The sequence below is a fragment of the Cystoisospora suis genome, assembly GCF_002600585.1.
Source record: "Cystoisospora suis strain Wien I chromosome Unknown contig_257, whole genome shotgun sequence".
NCBI lineage: Eukaryota > Apicomplexa > Conoidasida > Eucoccidiorida > Sarcocystidae > Cystoisospora > Cystoisospora suis.
In genome coordinates, this window is record NW_027153059.1 from 83,381 (window position 1) to 101,499 (window position 18,119).

The 18,119-nt window shown below is 53.9% G+C and overlaps 1 protein-coding gene across 1 annotated transcript; it reads right to left on the bottom strand.

Annotated features, from left to right (window-relative positions):
- Positions 1-726: 726 nt before the first annotated feature.
- On the bottom strand, positions 727-17,784 carry CSUI_000657 (nuc173 domain protein; the record flags this gene model as incomplete). The annotated part of the gene is made up of 16 exons (XM_068060888.1): positions 727-2,867; positions 3,601-3,855; positions 4,949-5,028; positions 5,930-6,176; positions 6,552-6,752; positions 7,123-7,299; positions 7,900-8,013; positions 8,664-8,710; positions 9,237-9,327; positions 10,108-10,214; positions 10,423-10,485; positions 10,953-11,090; positions 11,277-11,435; positions 12,472-12,933; positions 13,747-13,978; positions 14,452-17,784. The coding sequence occupies 16 exons, from the start codon at positions 17,782-17,784 to the stop codon at positions 2,757-2,759; spliced, it is 5,817 nt and encodes a 1,938-aa protein (XP_067927142.1). The 3' UTR covers positions 727-2,756.
- Positions 17,785-18,119: the final 335 nt, after the last annotated feature.

Here is an 18,119-nt window from a genome sequence, read left to right on the forward strand (position 1 = left end):
ACTCCCAGATCCGTCTCGGAAGAGCTCAGACGTACAAAGATGTGGAAGGAAAATTATGCCGGAGATCCAGCCACCGCGAAAACGACGGCCAACGTCTCGAAACCCGAATGAAACCGAAGTCGGGCACCGGTTAAGACAAGGAACGAGAGAAGGCACTATAGAAACGAGAGAAAAACTCACTTACGTGCCTATCAATGGTGAAGAGGAGGAAGAGCAGGCGATGGTCCTCATGAGCTGTCGCTCCTGCTGTGTGCGTTTTGCCTGTATGAAACCACGGGTCCCTGCCTTGTGATCGTTCGGCAGACTCTCGAGCGTCGCACCCAGCTAAGCGTTAAAGTCCGAGATCGCGTGCGTAAGCCGCTTACGCTGCTCTTACATCCAGACTGGTCAGGAGCGCGAGATAATCTTCACTCAGAGATAGACAGTCCACGTAATCACCGTATACTTGTTCACAGCCTTGAGTCAGGCATTGACAACACCTGCGCTCAGACGAAGGAAGGTGGTCCTTGTGCGGGCGAGAAGGAAGGCATTCCAGAACATACACCGGCGGCGGAGGAAGACATTAACGCCAGGGGAGACAAAACTACAGTTAGAGCGTCTCTTCTCGTTGAGCGGCGTTGTCCGACTGCTCAAATGCACGTTTCACAAGGAGTAAAATCAGCCGGCCCAGCAAAGAACAGTTCCCTTAGTCAGGTGACCATGTTTCAAAGAAGGAAGTTCTCTAGCGGCTCTCTTCACCGAATGATCCAACGAGCTCTTACACATCTGCTCAGAGCCCGTGCACAGTCGCCTTCCGGGGAAGATACTGCTGACAGCATTTGTGAACAGACCCAGCCGCACCTCGGAGGGAGAGAAACGACACCGGAGAAGCAGTCAGTGGCAACAGCAGAAGAATTCGCCGGGGAAGGAATCGTTAAACAGGAGGACGGAACCACACGTGATGAAGAGCGCGCATGCGTATCTGTCAGGAGGGGCAATGAACTCTCTAGTAGAAACGTCTTCTGAGAGCTTCTGCTCTTTTTCGAACATTGTCCAGATGTTCTGACTTCACAAAAGCCGAAAAGGCTACAAGGCGCGAACGCTGAGTCTGTTTGCAAATTAAGGTGATTTGGACAGCAAAATCAACCAGCGCTGGTACCTTACGTCTCCTCAGTATGGACACCCTCCAGGGACGCCAGCAAACAATTTTAAGAGCGGCAAAAGCATCCTGCAGGAGTGCCAAGCCGAGACAGACGAAAGAGAGAGTTGTATGAGTTGTCTGAAACGCACGTTCAACTTTTTCCTTAATGCCGTCGACTATCCCGAAGACGGAAAACGAAATGAAACCCGACGCGCGATTCGTCACTAGCCATTCCCAAGCAAGCGTGCCTCATGTTGACCACCACAGGCCTTGGGAAAAAAAAGTGTCCAACTGACGAAGGCTCATCAACAGTCCAGTCTGTGGACTCCCGTCACCGGGCGTGCCGCCCTCTGCAGTTCGCGCTGGACACGAGGGAAGGGGATTGAAGCAATAATGAGAGCTGCTGCCGCGTCGACCCTGGAAAAGAGGTTATCCACTAGTAGTGCTACACTACGGTGCTTCAACTGGTGTGTCTAGCGTTTCACCTGGGACTCCCGCAGTCCCATATCAAACGGCTGCCGGAAGCCTGATAGCTCTCTGCCATTCCGACCCCTCCGAGGCGTACACATTCAGATTTAGATGGTTGTGTGCCGGTGCAAGCGGTACTTCGTGCCGAAGAAGACGACGATCTTGGAAGCAAGTCTCTTCCACCCAAATGTCCGAGAGAATGCCGAACCCCCGCGTTCCTTTATCAGCACACTTCTTCGGGTTTGAAAAACTGTCTCCACGTAGCCCCCTGGTTCCCCCTGGCAGGTCTTCGTACCTTGGCAAGCGGTGTTGTGCGCGTCCAGGGGGCGCACCGGAGTTCTTTTCGTGTCTCACTCCTCACTGCCCCCAGCCGGCCTCCTTCTTGGGGTCGCTTCGAATGCTGGCTACTTTACTTTCGGCTCCCCACGATTCTGGAGCCATAAGCCTACTTGCTCATATATTGTTGCCACCCCCAGTCTACTCCGGTCCGAAGCAGCTCATGCCATAGTACACACTGAGAAGATGCTGCACCGCACGCTAAGCAGGCACGTGACGTACACCCAACCCTCCTGTTTCGCCATCGTGCCACGAGGTTCAGCTCTGCCGTGGTTGGGATTCGGGTCTTTACATCTGAACCGTGAACGGTACGCTTGTGCAGGTACAGAAAACTTTCTAGGCAAATAGCCAAAAATACATCTATGACCACGATGTTTGGTAGAGAAGAAATGCTGCCACAACACTTCCTGTTAGGACTCTGCGACACGCCTCTCTCTGTGCTCCGCGCCAGACGCGATGGTGCACCGTTGACCTTGCCTTTCCAGTCTGTTGTCGCTCAGCTGGACGGTGCCGAACTACATGTCACCACCGCAGACTGAGGCTCCGCTATTGGAAACCTCTGCTACTGTGTAGCATAGAGGGAACCACATAGTCTGCAATTTCTTCTTCAGGCTCGCACACGGGCACTTATAGCAGCACGCTGGCTGTATCATTGCCCAGACTGACAGCTCAGTCGAGTATCACCGGTTTCGCGGGACGCACACCAGTAACCACAACCCCTAGTTCTGAACCGAGCTCTTCGCGCCGCGCACAGGCGCTTTTTGTGTGGGGTTCTTCTGTGCAACTTCGTGTTCACGATGAGGTGCTCCCAACAAGAACACCAGACCCCGCATCAGCGACGGGAACGTTTATCCCCAATCCTTTTGCCCTTCCCGACCAGCTGGCCCACCGCCTTCCTCGCTTCCTTGGTGCTTCGCTTTTTCTTCACGATGCGGGCGAGCGACTGCACAGTCGTATAGAGAAAAAAGATCTCATGACCACGAATGCTGACTAATGACATGGAGGTCACAGTCACAGCTGGAGACGCCGGCATTCCCACTTGGTGTCTACGTGAGCTGTTTTTCAGCTGTCCGATGTAATTTCGGCGAGACATCTGGGATAATACAGGTAGAACCGCAGAGTTCTATCCGCCAGCTGAGTCTGACAAAAGACCAATGTTATATCATAATTCTTCTTCAGTTGAAAAGAAAGTGTTTTCACTACTGATAGCCATGACGGGAAGGTGAAAAGAAATCCGGACAGGAACTGAAAAGAGACAGAAAATTCTGATTTTGAAACTCGGAAGCTTGACTGGGCTGCGCGATGCACCCGAGTGTGTGAATCAGGGCAGTACCTAAATCCCCACTCCTTCTACACCGTGAACACCAAGACACGCCCACCTGCTGCAGAACTCGCTGCCAAAGCTCCACGTGTTTATCAAGATGCTACAACGAGACATATGTTTAGACGCTATACTTCTTCAGAAAGGGAAAAAAGTCACGAGGAAGCGCTACCAATTTTCTCACCTCCCACCCCCAGAAAACGAGGTGAAGAATCTGCAATTTTTCAGAAGGAAGGATAGTTTGTTGACATCAAATATCGTTAACGAGTCTGCGGTGCTCCTCTACCGATACACAGGAACACATTGAACCCCGTCTGTATGCAGCAGGGAGCAAGGCCACGATGCTCGTAGTTACCTGTAGAGCCTGGGGTCGGTGCTTTTCGCGAAGCATTGTGCGGTTGAGTCTGACGTAGGCGAAGGGCTCGACTTTGTTGTTTCGCTTCACATCACCCTTAGCTTTCTTGGAGCGGAATTCTTCCCCACTCCTTTGGATGATGTGACCCTGCGTTTTACTAGGTTTGACTGCCTTTTGTGCTGCTCGGCGAGCAGCCAAACAGCTCAGTGTTGGTCGATTCCCGACTTTCACGCTCTTTCCGGCAAGATGTTTGTGCTGAAAAGCCCAGACAGAACGACTAGAGCGAAGAACGCTTCACACGGTTGTTTCCCGCAACGAAAATGCGCACGGTCGTGCCGCCGACAGGCACACGTGAGAGGTACAGACATTTACGACTCTCTACAGGAAGAGAGACGAGCAAAGCCTTTGCTCACAGAAAGAGAGTGCCCCGGAGCTCGAACGATATGCACCTCGTCGGAAGCGGTCGCAACTTGTGCTCTTCTTGCTGTATCACAGTTGTCTCACAACACAGTTGGTAGGACCTCAAACACAGACTGCGCCGATACCCGTACAAAAATGTGGCGCTCTACCGCAATGTATGTTAACCGCATCAATCAGTCTCGCGCCTTGATCTTCGCCCCCGAGGGTTGAGGCACGAGCTGACCTCCCATCACCAGTCGTTGATCGGACAATCAACAGGAAGGTCTCCGTTTGAGACACGAGCGGCTGACCTCTCATCACAAGTCGTTGACCGGACAATCAACAGGAAGGTCTCCCCTTGTGAAGAGGATTGTAATCAGCTTTGAGAGAAACACGGCGGCATCTTTCGTTTTTCCTGTAGAAGATGATCAGGTGTCGTTTCACTCAGTGATTCATTCCAAACTGCACGCCTGACGATCGTGTGTGCACACCAAGCTGTACAACGACGAAGCACCCCGCTTCGCAAGACGACGTTCTTAAGGCTGCGAAGAACTTCGCCGCATAAGGAAAGGCTATTCCCCAGTTTCACTACAACAAAGCCAGGCACAAAAGAATCGAGTCCAAGAAACTTCAGCCCACGAGAGAGAGACACCAGATCTACCTTCCCGAGGACGCGAAGGGGCACGCGTGGTAGAAACCTTAGTCGAAGGAACGAAGCAGTCTTCTGATAGGCTTCAAGTGTGCGGAGGAAGCCTGTCAGAAGAGTGGAGGGGGCGCGAGGTGTGCAGGTTCGTCTGTGCTATTGTGCTTGTGCAGAGGGACCGGAAATGCTGTGACGGAAAACGTATTATCTGTAACGGACGTCAGGTCAGCGGCCGCCGTGTTCATTCAGCGGGCCCCTACACGGAAGTCGAGCCTCTGAGGCCTCCATCCTGTAACCAGCACCTACCTCCAAAGTCGTTGCAGCACTGCCAGGCCTTCGAACTCCTGCAGCTGCTGCGCCCGAGGCCTTGCCAATAGTAAAGCAGCCTGCACAATGCGGCGAAGAACGGCGAGTCTTGATTTGTCAACAAGAAAAGAACTGCGGGCACACTAGAGATTTAACTTCCTTTTCCCCCTGGGAGACACACCTGTAACACGCGCGCGCAGGGGATTCTGATTGGAAGCCATAGTCGCGATCGTCCACTTAGCACGGTGGCGACTTCTACAATTCGGAGAGTAATCGAGATTTCCGGCTAAGGAGAGGAGCGGGACAAGCTTTCCTCACCCACGCTCAAGCCGTTACCACGCTGATCCGTTCGCTACACTATGGGATCTGATTCCGCCTCCCGCCCGTCGCATAGTCGGACATGAGTGTGGGCAACCGGTACTTTTTACTTAAGTGATATGACTGAGACAGAAGAATACTACAGCTTTCACGAGCCACCGTCGGACTCCGGCACGTGCGCACCCCAGGTGTTTCCCCCATACATCCCTACGGTCACGCACGCTCAAACATAACACACAGATTAGAGTGGGCTTACGCGTAGAACGAGTACAATGTTGTGCACTCGGAACGTAGTCACAGGAACACTCGACTTACGAGCAAACTAAAACGATAAGATGCGCCCGCACACCACCACCCCGTACTCGCCAGGTGGTAGAGAATAAAACTCAACTCAGTCCTACTTGCCACTCAGCTGCCCAGTCGATCTCACGCTGCTCTAGCCGGACTAAAATCAGGCCTACACCTCCCCACACGGCTTTTATTTCACTGTGGGAAAATACTTATATGACTGTATGACCTTAGTCGTAGAGACTCCCACACGGCTAGGCACCTATATCGCCGAGCGCTCAGTCATCTGGACGAACGTGGTTCATAAGAGAAAAAGCAATTTCTTGTGCGTTGACGGAAACGGACTATGGGAAGCGCCTATGAAGATTACCCTACCTCGGCTTTCCGTTGCTTCATCCTCGTCTTCAGGAATAACAAGCCTGCCGTCACAATTCCAGCGCAGCCGTGGTACCTGTTCGTCACCGTCTGTATCTCCGACTATACGCCTCCGATGTTTGCAGAGGGGATTGTTGACAATGACTCGCTGAGCAGCCGCGGGAGAAAGAAAGTCGAGAGGTAACTCCCCGTCTCCGTCCTCGAGAACGAGCACATCTCCTGAGGTGGCACTGCCGCGGTCGTTGGACTGAGGGCAGCACAACAAAAAAAGCGTCCTCAACTCGTCTAGATACCATTAGGGAGCTTCTATGTCGCATAGCAACCGGATAACGTCCGGCACGTACCGGAGCGGCGGTTCACAGGAGAAAATAGGGACCTGAAATCATGGTGAAAAAGACTCATGCACGGCGCAAAGGCGGCTCGTTACCTCTTGATGTGCAGGCAGGGTGTTCACCCAGCAAGATTTTCAAAATCTCGTGAACGTGAAAAAAAAGCCAGAGTTCGCGCGAGAGACCCGCCAGCGTGCTCACATTACCTACATCAGAGCTAACCGAACACACAAGCTTGTCGCGAGCCGCTCAGCGTCTACCTCTTCATTTCTTCTGCACGACTGTTCTCTTACGCGTTGCTTCCGTTTTCTACGTCTCCCCCCGGCAACCTCGTCGTCGTCCTCTTCTTCAAATGCATCCAAGAGCTGCTGAACGTGAGAAGACGCAAGTCTTCTGTCGAGCTTTCTCTCCTCTGCAGCACTCTCTTCTTCTGGTTCTGTTTCCACCTCCTCTTCCCGGCGACGCTGTTTTCGACTCTTGCTTTCGCGTTGGAGCTGCGCACAAGGTATGGCACGTTGACATAGATTCTCGCGTATGCACGAGTATGTATTTCCTCGGACAGACCCTCAACGGAAGAAATCCATTCACGAGACGACTCTTTGAAGTGCTGCCCTGTAGTCCTTGAAAACAGTAGTGAAACTCTCCCAGCAATTCGAACCAGCATGAAAAGTCCGGCCTCCCGGATTGAAAACAACTACAGCGAAGATCGCCTAGGCCCCGGCGGAGAGAATACCGGCTCGCTCTCTCCCGTTCCAGTCTGCCGGTCCCGGCCACAGCCCAGTCTCAGATCAGGACGGAAGAAGTGTTGCAGTATCCTTGAGTGACTAAGTGTCTGCACCGGTACCAAATGTCGCCGTCACTCACCTCTTCCTCTTCCTCGTCTTCCTCATCGTCTTCCTTCATCATTTCGTCAAAATTGTCTCCCTTTCGGCCTCGCTCGTCGTTCTTCTCCCCCGCGGAACTACCGCGCCCGTCATTCTTCCGCCCGGACCGATCCTCCCGCCCACCGAAGTCGAGCTCGTCCCAGCTCAGTCCTTCTTGCTGTACAGCAGGGCAGATACTCCAGGCACAAGCAGAACTCTCTCTCTACCATTTCACCTGTGAAAAGGAGTACCTTGCCCGAAAAAAAGCTAGAATGAGATTACAAGAAAAGGAAAGTGCTTCGAGATAAGGAAACGGGATGGCATACGGCAGCGTCTACACGAAACAAGACGTGGGCAGTTCCCCCTTGGGTCACGCCCAAAACGAGCAGGCCTCCCGCTGAAACAGGGGAATGCGGCTGGAAAATGAGAAGACTAGAAAACGGCAGAAACGAAGGCAGGTGCTGGCAAGAAGTCATCAACAGAACAAATCCTAGTGGCCAAAGAAAACACGAGACAGACGCACGTTGTTAAGCGCGGGAGGAGACATTACCGGCATGGGAAAAACACAAGCCAACTTCAAGGAACACGGGCAGGCAGCTCTTCCCCTTCTGTTTCTGACCTACTTAAAGATTTTCCTCAACACGCGCGACCCGCCTACCACAACAAGCTATCTTGTCAACAGAAACAAAATAGTCCGGCCGCTCTCAAGATGCTCCTTTCCCTCCGCGTGGCGCCCATGCAGAAAGAATAGAGTTGACAATGCAGGGCGAGAACTCACGAGTGCCTTTGTGACGAGTAAAGACCGAAGCTGCTGCTTGCGGATTGAACGCTCCAGGTAACGAAAGAGAGGCAGGTGCTCAGAGGGAAAAGCCGCTCGTACGCTTGCCTCGCCCTGCACGCAAAAAACGGACGGAAGCGGTAGTTCTTGCGGTTTAGCAAACGCCCTGGACCGCCAGCAATACATAAATTCACTCAAGTGAGCTCTTCTTTGTGCTACATACGTATGTATTCAAAATCTAGTTAACTGTGTATGCAGTGGCCTGCGGCGAATCACACATCTTAGCAACAGCACGCACTCGTCACATCGGAGAACTACGCACGTGTGTGTGTGTGCGTAAACCGGCGAGATCCGGGTGAAAGACAGTTTATAATCCAGTACGCGAAAAAAGAACAACAAAGCCAGTGTGACAGAGTAGTGACCTCAGTTGTGAAGCTTCCTGTAGGTTGTGGTGATCGGTGAGTGTAGGCGCGCACCGTTGCTGCAGCACGTTTGGCAGTCATTTGACGGGACAACCATAGGTGGAAAACTCCAGCGAGAATCACTGACGCATGTAGAGCGCAAGCGCGTGCGCGCGTTTCACCAAGAGGCAAAAGGCTCGCAGCGCGCCCCTCCTAGAATGCATTCATTTCTCCTTCGTAGACATGCACGTCTCCCCTCCAACTGGCTCTACAGGTGACGAGAACGGTATCTAACCGCGAGACGGAGAGGTGACGATCTACCCGTGCGGATGCGCCCCAAACAAAGCAGCTGCAGCTTCGTACCAGTTTTTTGATGAGTTTCTCCACCAGACGTCGGATCTTCATCTTAGCTGGATAGAGAAACAGAAAAACCCATGGAGAATCAGAGCGGCGCATAGAGGATAGCTACTTTGTCACGCGCCGTCAAGAGCGGAAACATGCCGTATGTCGCGAGCGCGCTTGCTATCAGAGGCTCACTCGTTGCGGGTCCCGCTGCTGAGCCAGACAATATCACTCGCATTTGTGTGTGCTTCCCCGAACCGAAGCGGATACCATCTGGAGCACCCCTTGCTCCGCACAGTGACACACGCCCCCGTGCGTCAAGTTGCCCAGTACCAGTCCGACCCACGCTCACAACCTCGTCGGCAATTGGCCGATGCAGAACTGCCGAATGAGCTCAGAGCATGTCTGGGCTCTTCTCTTTACAGTAGGAGACGCTGGTGTGAAAGCTAGTGCAAAGGCCTACACCGGCGCTTCGTTCCCGAAGCAGCTGCGCAGCGCGGTAGCTCTACACACGCCGCCTGGCGACTGTTTGAATGTCGCGCGCCCTGGAACTAACCGTCTTTCTCGGAACCTGGTGGCAAGCCGTCTACCCACCTCGGACGGCGTGCTGGCTCCGGAGTGACATCTCTAACACCGGGGCTACAAACTGCTCCAATTCCTGGCCCTCCAGGGTATGCGCGATGACCTGAGTGTACACGGGAAGAGGCCACATCGGTAACTATGATTACTCATGACCGATTCAGAAGTAAGACCTCGCTTTGTCTTCGCCAGTGAGACACAGCGTTCAGGGTGGTGGCCGGAGAACCCACAAAAAAAAAAACGTTGTTTCAGCGGTCCCGACAGACAGGGCACGGCTGGGTGGACCGTTTGCAAGACGAGTCAAGCAGGGCCGGCGGCACATCCACATAGGCGTCGCGCTTCCGCATAGCAGTTGGCACTGTGATCCCGCAGCGTTCGACAAAAGAAGCATCGATGATACGCGGAGGCGCGCACGTACGCATACCGACAGAAATAACGCACATCTAGACGCTTGGTCTTGTGTTGTCCTTGGATTATTTGCAACTCAAAACACCGCCGACCTGTGTCCCCGAGTACGACAGAACCAGGGAGAATATATAACAGGTATAAACAGCGGATCCTGTGCCCCAGGAACAGCCTCGACATGAAAAAGGCTTGATGCAAAAGGAAAAAGCATAGCCATCCGTCTACGACTTGAACGATAAACTCCAGTCTTCGGCTGTTACGCATTTGCTCTCTCAGCTGGATCAGACGAAGAAGCAGTGTGAGCGAGAGCATGAAATGAAGCTTCACATGTGAGAGAATCTTTGCACTATGCTGGGACGGCATCACCTGCAGATCCTACACAAAATTCGTCGAGACAACGAAAATCCCCAGCACCACGGGGGCCTCCCCAGAACGAGACCAGTCTTGAACACAAAAGGCAACAAGAGAGAAGACGCCTTACTCTTGCAAAACGGAGAGCGGCCAGGAAGACCTGCTTATCAGCATCCCGCAGAAGGAGGAACACTAGCTCCGCTAGTTCTTTGACAAGGTCCGGACCCATATCAGCGTCTGGGAAGAGGGAAGAGCAGAAACTATAAGTCCCTCTTCTGTGTTCTGACCGGAGACCGTGATACCTCTCCTTGTGAAACAAACGATGCAACAGCTTCCTGCCACGATCACGTACGGAAGCTAGCCAAGTGTCGCCCTCCACTATAATACTCCAGTCACTCTCCCACTGGCCCTGTGTCGAGCTAAAATGAAAGGTCAGCAGACCGACCTGTGAACGATCGCGGCAAGCAGAATCCGTGGTCGTCAGTGGCTCCTCTGACTACGACGGCGCCTGTACAGCGCAAGTTGCACGTGCCGGAAAGCTTTCAGTGTAGTTCTTGATACGGCACGTCCTTTCAGACAAAGTCACCGCGCTTCAAACCAGTAGGCCTGATCATGCAGTCCTTCGGGACTCCTCCGTCAACAGAAAAAAGAAAAAACTCCGCACCTACTTGCTGAGTAGTCCCAAAGAAGTGTACTGTCTGCATTCCTTGTGAAGCTTACTGGGCACCGGCTGTGATCACAGCATAAGTAAAGTCTCGCAGCACAGCTCACAGCTAGAACAAAGTCGGCAGCCTCGCCTCGCGTAACCCTAAACTAAACTGTACGATGGATGCGAGCGCCCTGATAACCCGTTCCGAAGCCTGTTCTCCTACAGTGAAGAACACGCAACTACGCATGGAGGTCCTTGCAACACACAAACACATCCGCATAGCGGCTGAGCTGCGTATACCGTGAGCAGCGCGTGTGTTCGCCTACTGTAACTGAAGACAAGGCGACTTAATGCCAGAATGGCAGCGGCTTTCAGAAGCGGAGGCTCTGCTGCTTCACCCGGACGGGCAGGCACGCCCGACGATCCACCCAGCCCGGTGGCGATAAGAACCGCTAACCGCGACACTGAAGGACAACAGACAAAACTGCGCCAAAGGGAAGTGCCGCACACCGTCATTGATGAGTGGGTGAAAATACACGTCCGGCCAACGTCTCATCTGACAGCGCGGCATGGCTTAAGAGAGTCACTGCCTATTTGCGGCGGACACACGGCAACAGCAGAATCAGGAGGGTTTGCCAGTTAGAACCTACGTTTCTGCCTGTCGCCTCGACATGCCTCGGACACTGAGGACAAGGTGTCGAGGGCGGTCTGCCGCACCAAGCGATTGGCATCCTTCAGGCTCAGCAAAATCTCGGGGACGAGTGCAGGGAAGACTTGCTCTAAGAGGAAGTCTTCCCACGACGGAAAGCCTGAGAACAGAAAAAGCAGCCAGATGAGAAAAGGAGCTCGCGGGAGCATCTGGAGGCCCGCTGGAATGCCAGCTTACGCCTGAAATTAAACCGCTGTCGCCCCCCCACTCTCATGCGAGATGTTGATTGGACGCAGGCGGAACACGTCAGGTTACCCTTGGCATTGTCACCCAAACCTGCGCAATCTTGCAGTTTCACTACGGCGACAAAGAAACAAAAAAGGAGTCCCCCTCACTCGAAGTTCTCAAACCAGCGCTGCTGACGAGGGAGACCAAATACAATACGGAGGCCCTACTCGAGACGAGGCTATAGGAATATGCATACGTATACAAGGGCCGGGGCCTCTTTCTTCCTGCCGTCACTCCTGCCAGATTTCCGATCACGTCGGCGCCTTCGCGTCGCACTGAATCCCGGGACGTGTACTCCGGCACGATGCCCTGCTCAGGGAAGGTCTCGGGCGCGGGCAAAACAGGGCAGATGAAAAGTTACGCCAGACAGAAGGCATCTATCGGACATCGCACTCTGAGCCTCCATATATACTACAAAAGTGAAGGAAAAGCGAGAAACGCATTGATCGATGAGGCAACTTTTCCTTCACAGATGACAGCTTAGCTCGATATACGCGAGCAGAAGACGAAACAGCGACAGTGGTCTCCCTTGTCGAGTTTCCTTCGACCAGATCCTAAATTACCTGGTCTGTCTAAGCGACAACGCCTGCTGCGCTAGGCTAAGTGGCCTGTGGGCCCGTGAGCGGCTGAATGATGTGGTATATCCGATGAACTACATAGTAATAAACCGAAACAAATCTTTCAAAGCCGACAAGGGCAATCTATACGACCACACTGATAAAAACACGGATTACACGTGTCCGCAAAATGCTGATTTCGTCACGTCATTGACACCGGTCCATGGCCACGGCTAAATATCAAATGAGAACAAACATGCGGTACATACGTGAATGTGTGTACCCAGCGCCAGAGAAAAAGCCTGAGGGTTGCAGGGAAGCATCATCTAATTAATTTCACCGAGATCTTACATGTGTTCTGCAGTTCGTTTCCGCTTCCTCCCTCCAGCACGCCGCTGGATCCCACTGCGTTTGTGCCTGCCTCGACGAAAGCGCGCAGACATCCTAGCCGTGGCTTCTCTGTTGCCGTACCACAGGAGGCACTCCGCGCTGCTGCCAGATCTTCCCACACGGCTTCTAAATCTTTTTTTTCCAGCCGGAGCGAGGGGATCCGGAGGACTCCTTCAGCTCGGTGCTTGCCTGTCTCCTTCACTGTCCGAGACGGCGGTTGTCCTTCGGGTCCCGGGGGAACCGCCACACTTTGTTCCAGCGCATGCTTCAGAGCCTTATACCCACGACGCATCAAAACCTGAAGAAGATGTCTGTCGTGCTCAGAGACTCCACCGCCACTGCCACCTTGCAACCCATCAAGCTTTTGCAGTCCCCGTGAGCAAACCGAGAGCAGCCGACGCAAACTCCCGAAAACTTCATGTCCTGAATGGGTACCCGCAAAACCGCTCACAACCGCGACGTGCGCCGCTTCCTTCCTCTCGGGCATTCTACAAGCGCGCGTGACCGCTCTAGAACAGGTCGAAACCAGAGGACACGCTGAGTGATGCAGACCATAGAACCGCTGCAAGACCGGCAAGTGCCCGAGCGGCGCATTGGATATCTCTTAAAGCACACGTGATACTCTGAGGCAACCCCCATGTGTATACCGTCAGGTGTTTGCACCAGACCTCTCGATGAACCCTGCACCGTGTACACTAACCGAGGAAAAAGTACCACGGCACGAAGCGCTGAAGAGTCAATGAAGTTTACGGTGCCGCCCACCTGACCGGCGCAGAGAGCGCACACCTGCGCTTCAATACTACTTATGCTGTAACCCCGCAACGCAAGGCAAGAACATGACTAGCCATGGGAAGCTGCAGGTAGACAGAAACCTTTCAGCAGTGCTCGCCGTTCAGACGCAGACCAAAGGAAGAAACAGCACACTCAGCGCCATGCGAGTTGTTAAGGCAGAGAATCTGCTCTAAGCGTAACGACGGACGGTCTCCCGGTAGTTCAGATCGGTGAACATAAAAGTGCACTACGATCTCGGCCGTCGCATCCCCAGACTGGATCCGGTCTGCTTGCCCGTCACCGAAGCAGCACATGAGCAGGGTTCAAAACGCCGTGAGGCAGTTTGCTAGTCGAGAATCAGACACGCAGACATGGAAACGTCGTGCCATCCTCTACCGACAGACGAGGATGCCTGCTGAAACCGCCGCATAACAACTTCCATGGTTCCAGGCAGACCAGACGTACCAACGTCGCAAGACAGGAAGGGAAACAACGCGTCCGCCACGTCAACAAGCGCTGAACACTCCGAGGCTCCCATCAGCGCAGGTTGTTGGGTATCTGACTCAGCACCTCCGGGAGCTCCGTCCCCAGTGACCTCCGCCAAGCCCGCCGCCCTGGTCGCGCGTCGTAAAAAGGCTGAGGTAAACCGCCGAGCGTTTGCATGCAGGAGATCAGGAGGGCATAGGGGGGCGAATGCCTAACGCCACAAGAAAAAAAGAGCCGTACAAGCCTGCTTACTTCCAAGTTGTTCTGTACATGTGTCGTCATCGCGGTGTCGTCGGATTCGAAGTTCACTGCCTCTCTTCCCGGGGCGAACAGTACATGTCCCTCCTCGTCACCAGTTGTGTGCTACAGACGGCAGCTCGGCACCAGCATGAAGGCGGCGAAAAAACATAGAGAAGACCTGGTGAGATCTCAATTCTGCCGCCGATTGTACTACGCATAGAGAACCATCAGATATCAAGGATACATATATCCCAGCACCAGAATGATTTTACTTGATTCAGCTTCCCGTCAAAGAATCATAAAACTGTACTTCCAGATTCGAATCGGCCTTTCATGACTCTCCCGAGCCTTCCGTTCCAGAGGGCTGAGTAGTAACACACCTGCCCTTCGCGAAGAGACTAAGGCCGCCTAAAGAAAGTCTGTGATTCAGAAAATACGTCCTACCTTGACTGCCCCGAGGAAATGCTGGGCGGCCTTCATTTTTGCGCTTTGTGTCAGTTGCCCGAGGTCTTCTTTCTGTCCAAGAAGCATAGCCGCAAGCGTCCGTTCACCTGCTGTGTCTTCACATGCGCTTTTTTTTAGTGAAATCTTGTGGATTTGTAAGAAGCGAACAACTAGGAATCCCATGACGTGGGCGCCGCATCCTTCGAGCGCCCTACGTGCCCCGTCTCCTCTAGCCACCCGCACCACACTCCTGGCACTGCTCTCCACGTCGTCGGTTTCTACGTCAGCCGGGTTCTGGCTGCCACTTTCGGGCATCTCACTACTATCTCGCTCTCTGTGGTAATCACGTCGAGCGTCTTCCACGGCTCGCTCATTGACCGCAGCTGCCGAAAGGTTGCGGATTGCCGCACAGATCTCCTCCCTCAGCACGGGGTCGTGAAGAAGCTGAAGCATCGTCTTCATAAGAGCGTAGTCATTTGCTCTGACAGCTTCTTGCAAGTCAAGCGGCTCGTCTGCAAAGCCGGGGAGCAGGCCCCACACTTGCTGAAAAAGGCGGCATAGTTCCCTAGCCTCAACAGGATGAGTCTTCGCCTTCTCTGCTGTCTTCTGCTGCAGAAGCTTCGCCATGGGAAGAAAGTGTGACACAAAGAAACCTAGGTGATCTCGGCTCAACGCCCCAGCAAGCAGCGGTAGTGCCCATGCGTTCGTGACCAGATACTGTTCAAACTCTGAGCTTAGTAAGAAGGAAGCGCGCTCCTGGGTGGTAGAAGCAAGCGAGGGGAGCTGCATTGGCAGAAGTCGAGAATCTGTCAGCAGTGTCTTCGCCTTGAAGGCGCGCAAGGCAGCGGAAAAGCAAGCGCGGATGTAGCTCCGATAGACCAAAAGGTCGCGCTGTTCATGGACAGTGGCGGTGGAAGCCGCCTTTACGGTCTGCGCTATGGTAGAGTGTACACGGGCCATGTCCTGACATGAGAGCTTTCCGGTCACGTCCTGGTGTCCTCCGTTCTCGTCGCGCTGTGGCTTCGCACCTGTCTCAACAACTGCGGTCATGTCGACGACTTGCCTTAGAAGAGGCAAGAAACACGGGAAATACATCAGACGAAATGCCTCAAGAAAGTTGCCCAGGCACTCTCCATCGTGCGTATTCCTGAGACTGCTGTCAACGCCCGACGTCCTCGGCTTTCTTCTGTGTATGTCTAACTCAGGATGCAGAGTACAGTCGAGGAACTGCTGGGAAGCTACAGCCTCGAAAGCCGCGAACAGAACCGACGCCACCTGAAGGCCTTCCCGCAACCTCCTTTTGTGGCGAAAGTGAAGAAGTGCAAGCCCGAAGGCAACGAGAGCAGGAAATGCAGGAATGCAGCTGGCGCCAGCCTCTTCAATGATTCGTCTCCCTGCAGCGGCAGCAGCCCCGAGAACGGAGGGATCAGTCTGTGTGTCTAAAATCTCACGTAGTGAGAGTGTAACTCGGTCCACGGCCTGCATACAGATTTCCATCCGACGGGAAGAGGCAAGGCTCTTTCCGGCAGGACCACTGTCCGAAGTTTCAGTCCCAACCCGGTGTTCCAAGGAGAGCTTCTGTAACTGCTGTAACAATAACATTTCATCACCTTCGTCTTCAGCTGCTCTGTCTTCGCGGGCGACTTCGCTTGCCGTTGACCTGGAAGACTGAGGAGGTTTCCATGCTTCCCGCCCCCCACCCGCCCACTGCATAAGAGCACACAAAGTTGCCGAGACCGCCGTACACCAAGCAACGGCGTACTGGACAGACCCAGCTCCCGAGTGTCCGCTTAGTTCTTCCCACATGCCTTTCTGGTCGCCTTGCTTGCGTTGCTGCTGCAGCAGAGCGGGAAGGAGTTGCACGGTCAAAGCCAAAGCCGAGCTCTGCACGCAACTCTGTGGAAAGCCGTGCTCGCCAGTCTTGAGCATCGAAGTGCTCTCGCTCCCCTCCTCCTTGCCCCCCGGAGCAGAAAAATGAAGACTTCCCTCGTTTCGCTCCCGTCTCTGCTGTCTCCGTATATGTTCCAAGACTGCGGCAATGCATCGTAGCGCATCTGCGGCAGCGTCCGTCCGTCCGGCTCTCCGGGACAAGAATGCCAACTGGAGGCAAATACTTTCAGCAGTCGTCCGAGTCCGGTAACGGTCCTCGTCGGTGTGGCCTCTGGAGGTTTCTGGGAGCAACGAGGAAGCAGTTCTCGCAGGGAAAAAGAGGAGCGAGGGGAGACAACGGTGGAAAAAAGGCAAGCTTCTCTGTAGACGGACAGACGCGGACGGGATGCCCTTCGTACAGGAGCTTCCAGGTACTTCCGGCGTCGCTGCCTCCTTAACCACAGAGAAGTCCAGACGACGCAGCCAGCGATCCAGGATGGTGAGACACGTACCCAAGGATGTCATGGCTTTCTGCTGCATTTCATGAACTGTGGAATGCGATTTCTGCTCGCACTCTTCTTGTGAGGCTTCATACCTCGCCCTGGTAGCGGTGGTCTGGAGGAGGTGAAGGGCTGTCTGTCTGGCTTGCCACCGGACAGACGCCCGTGATTCTTCTGTAAACAGCTGAAGTAGCACAGCCCATACACACCTGCTGGGGCAGCATGCACAGCCACCTGTCTTCTGATCTTCACGGAAACCGACAGGGGAAGCAGCCTGACGTGGATGAGATTGGCCGTAGATCTGTCGCAAGGCCCCTAGTAGCAGCAAAATGGGCCGAGGACACGAGAGATGCCGCACCTTCTCGAGCACTTGGAAAAAAAGATGCATCAGACCTGCGTCTTCGTGGAGAACCGCGTGTCGCTTTGCACCTTCCTGCGGGACAACTTGGTCGATCAGAAGCGCGAAAAGTAATGCCATCCCCGACGCGATAGAGGTTGACCGGACAGTCTCCTCTTTGCCTGTGATTTCCTTGGATATACAAGTGAGAATCGCATGGAGAAAAGTGGAAATGCCTGGTTTCTCGTGTGTGCTGTTGTTTTGTTGTGAGTCGAAGCCCTCACGTAAAAGACGGAGGCTCTCCAGTGCTCTCTCGGCATCAAAGGGACTACATCGGGAAAGGAGAGATGCAGGACTCCTCCTCTCCGTTACCGTTGCGTCTGCAAGAAGGAAACTTTCCTCTTCCTCACGGAAAGAAGAAACTGCGGCCTTGGTTTCGTGAGGACCGTCTGCAGGTCGTGAACCCGCGACCGCGTGGGCCTGAAGCAGTCCCTCAATGCGTTGGAGCGCCTGTCGCTCTCGCAGAAGATCCGCTATTCCTCTATCGTCTGGGAAGGGACAAATGGAGGGAAAGGGCCCGGTAGCCGCGGCCCTCCCGGACGTCCTAGCAAACTTTTCATTGCCCATGGTCTCCCACTTTAAAGAAAGATTCGCGCATGACTATCACAATGAGAAGAAACTGCTCCAAACGGGCAAACAGCGCCGCGCGGTTTCTCACCACTTCCTCGTGCACGCTCTCCCAAGAAGAGGAACACGGGCCACAGGAACCCAGACAAGGAACAAGCGCGAGTCGATACGATGGCAGCAAGAGACTGACGAAAAAAGACGTAGGAAAGGACTTCGGTCGCGTGTGCACTGGAGAGGGGACACAAGTGGGAGGAAGAACGGAGCCAGAAGAGCGATGAGGTTCGACGGTTGGCATGCGCCGTCACTGTTGCCGGGAGCTGGACGGGAACCTACTA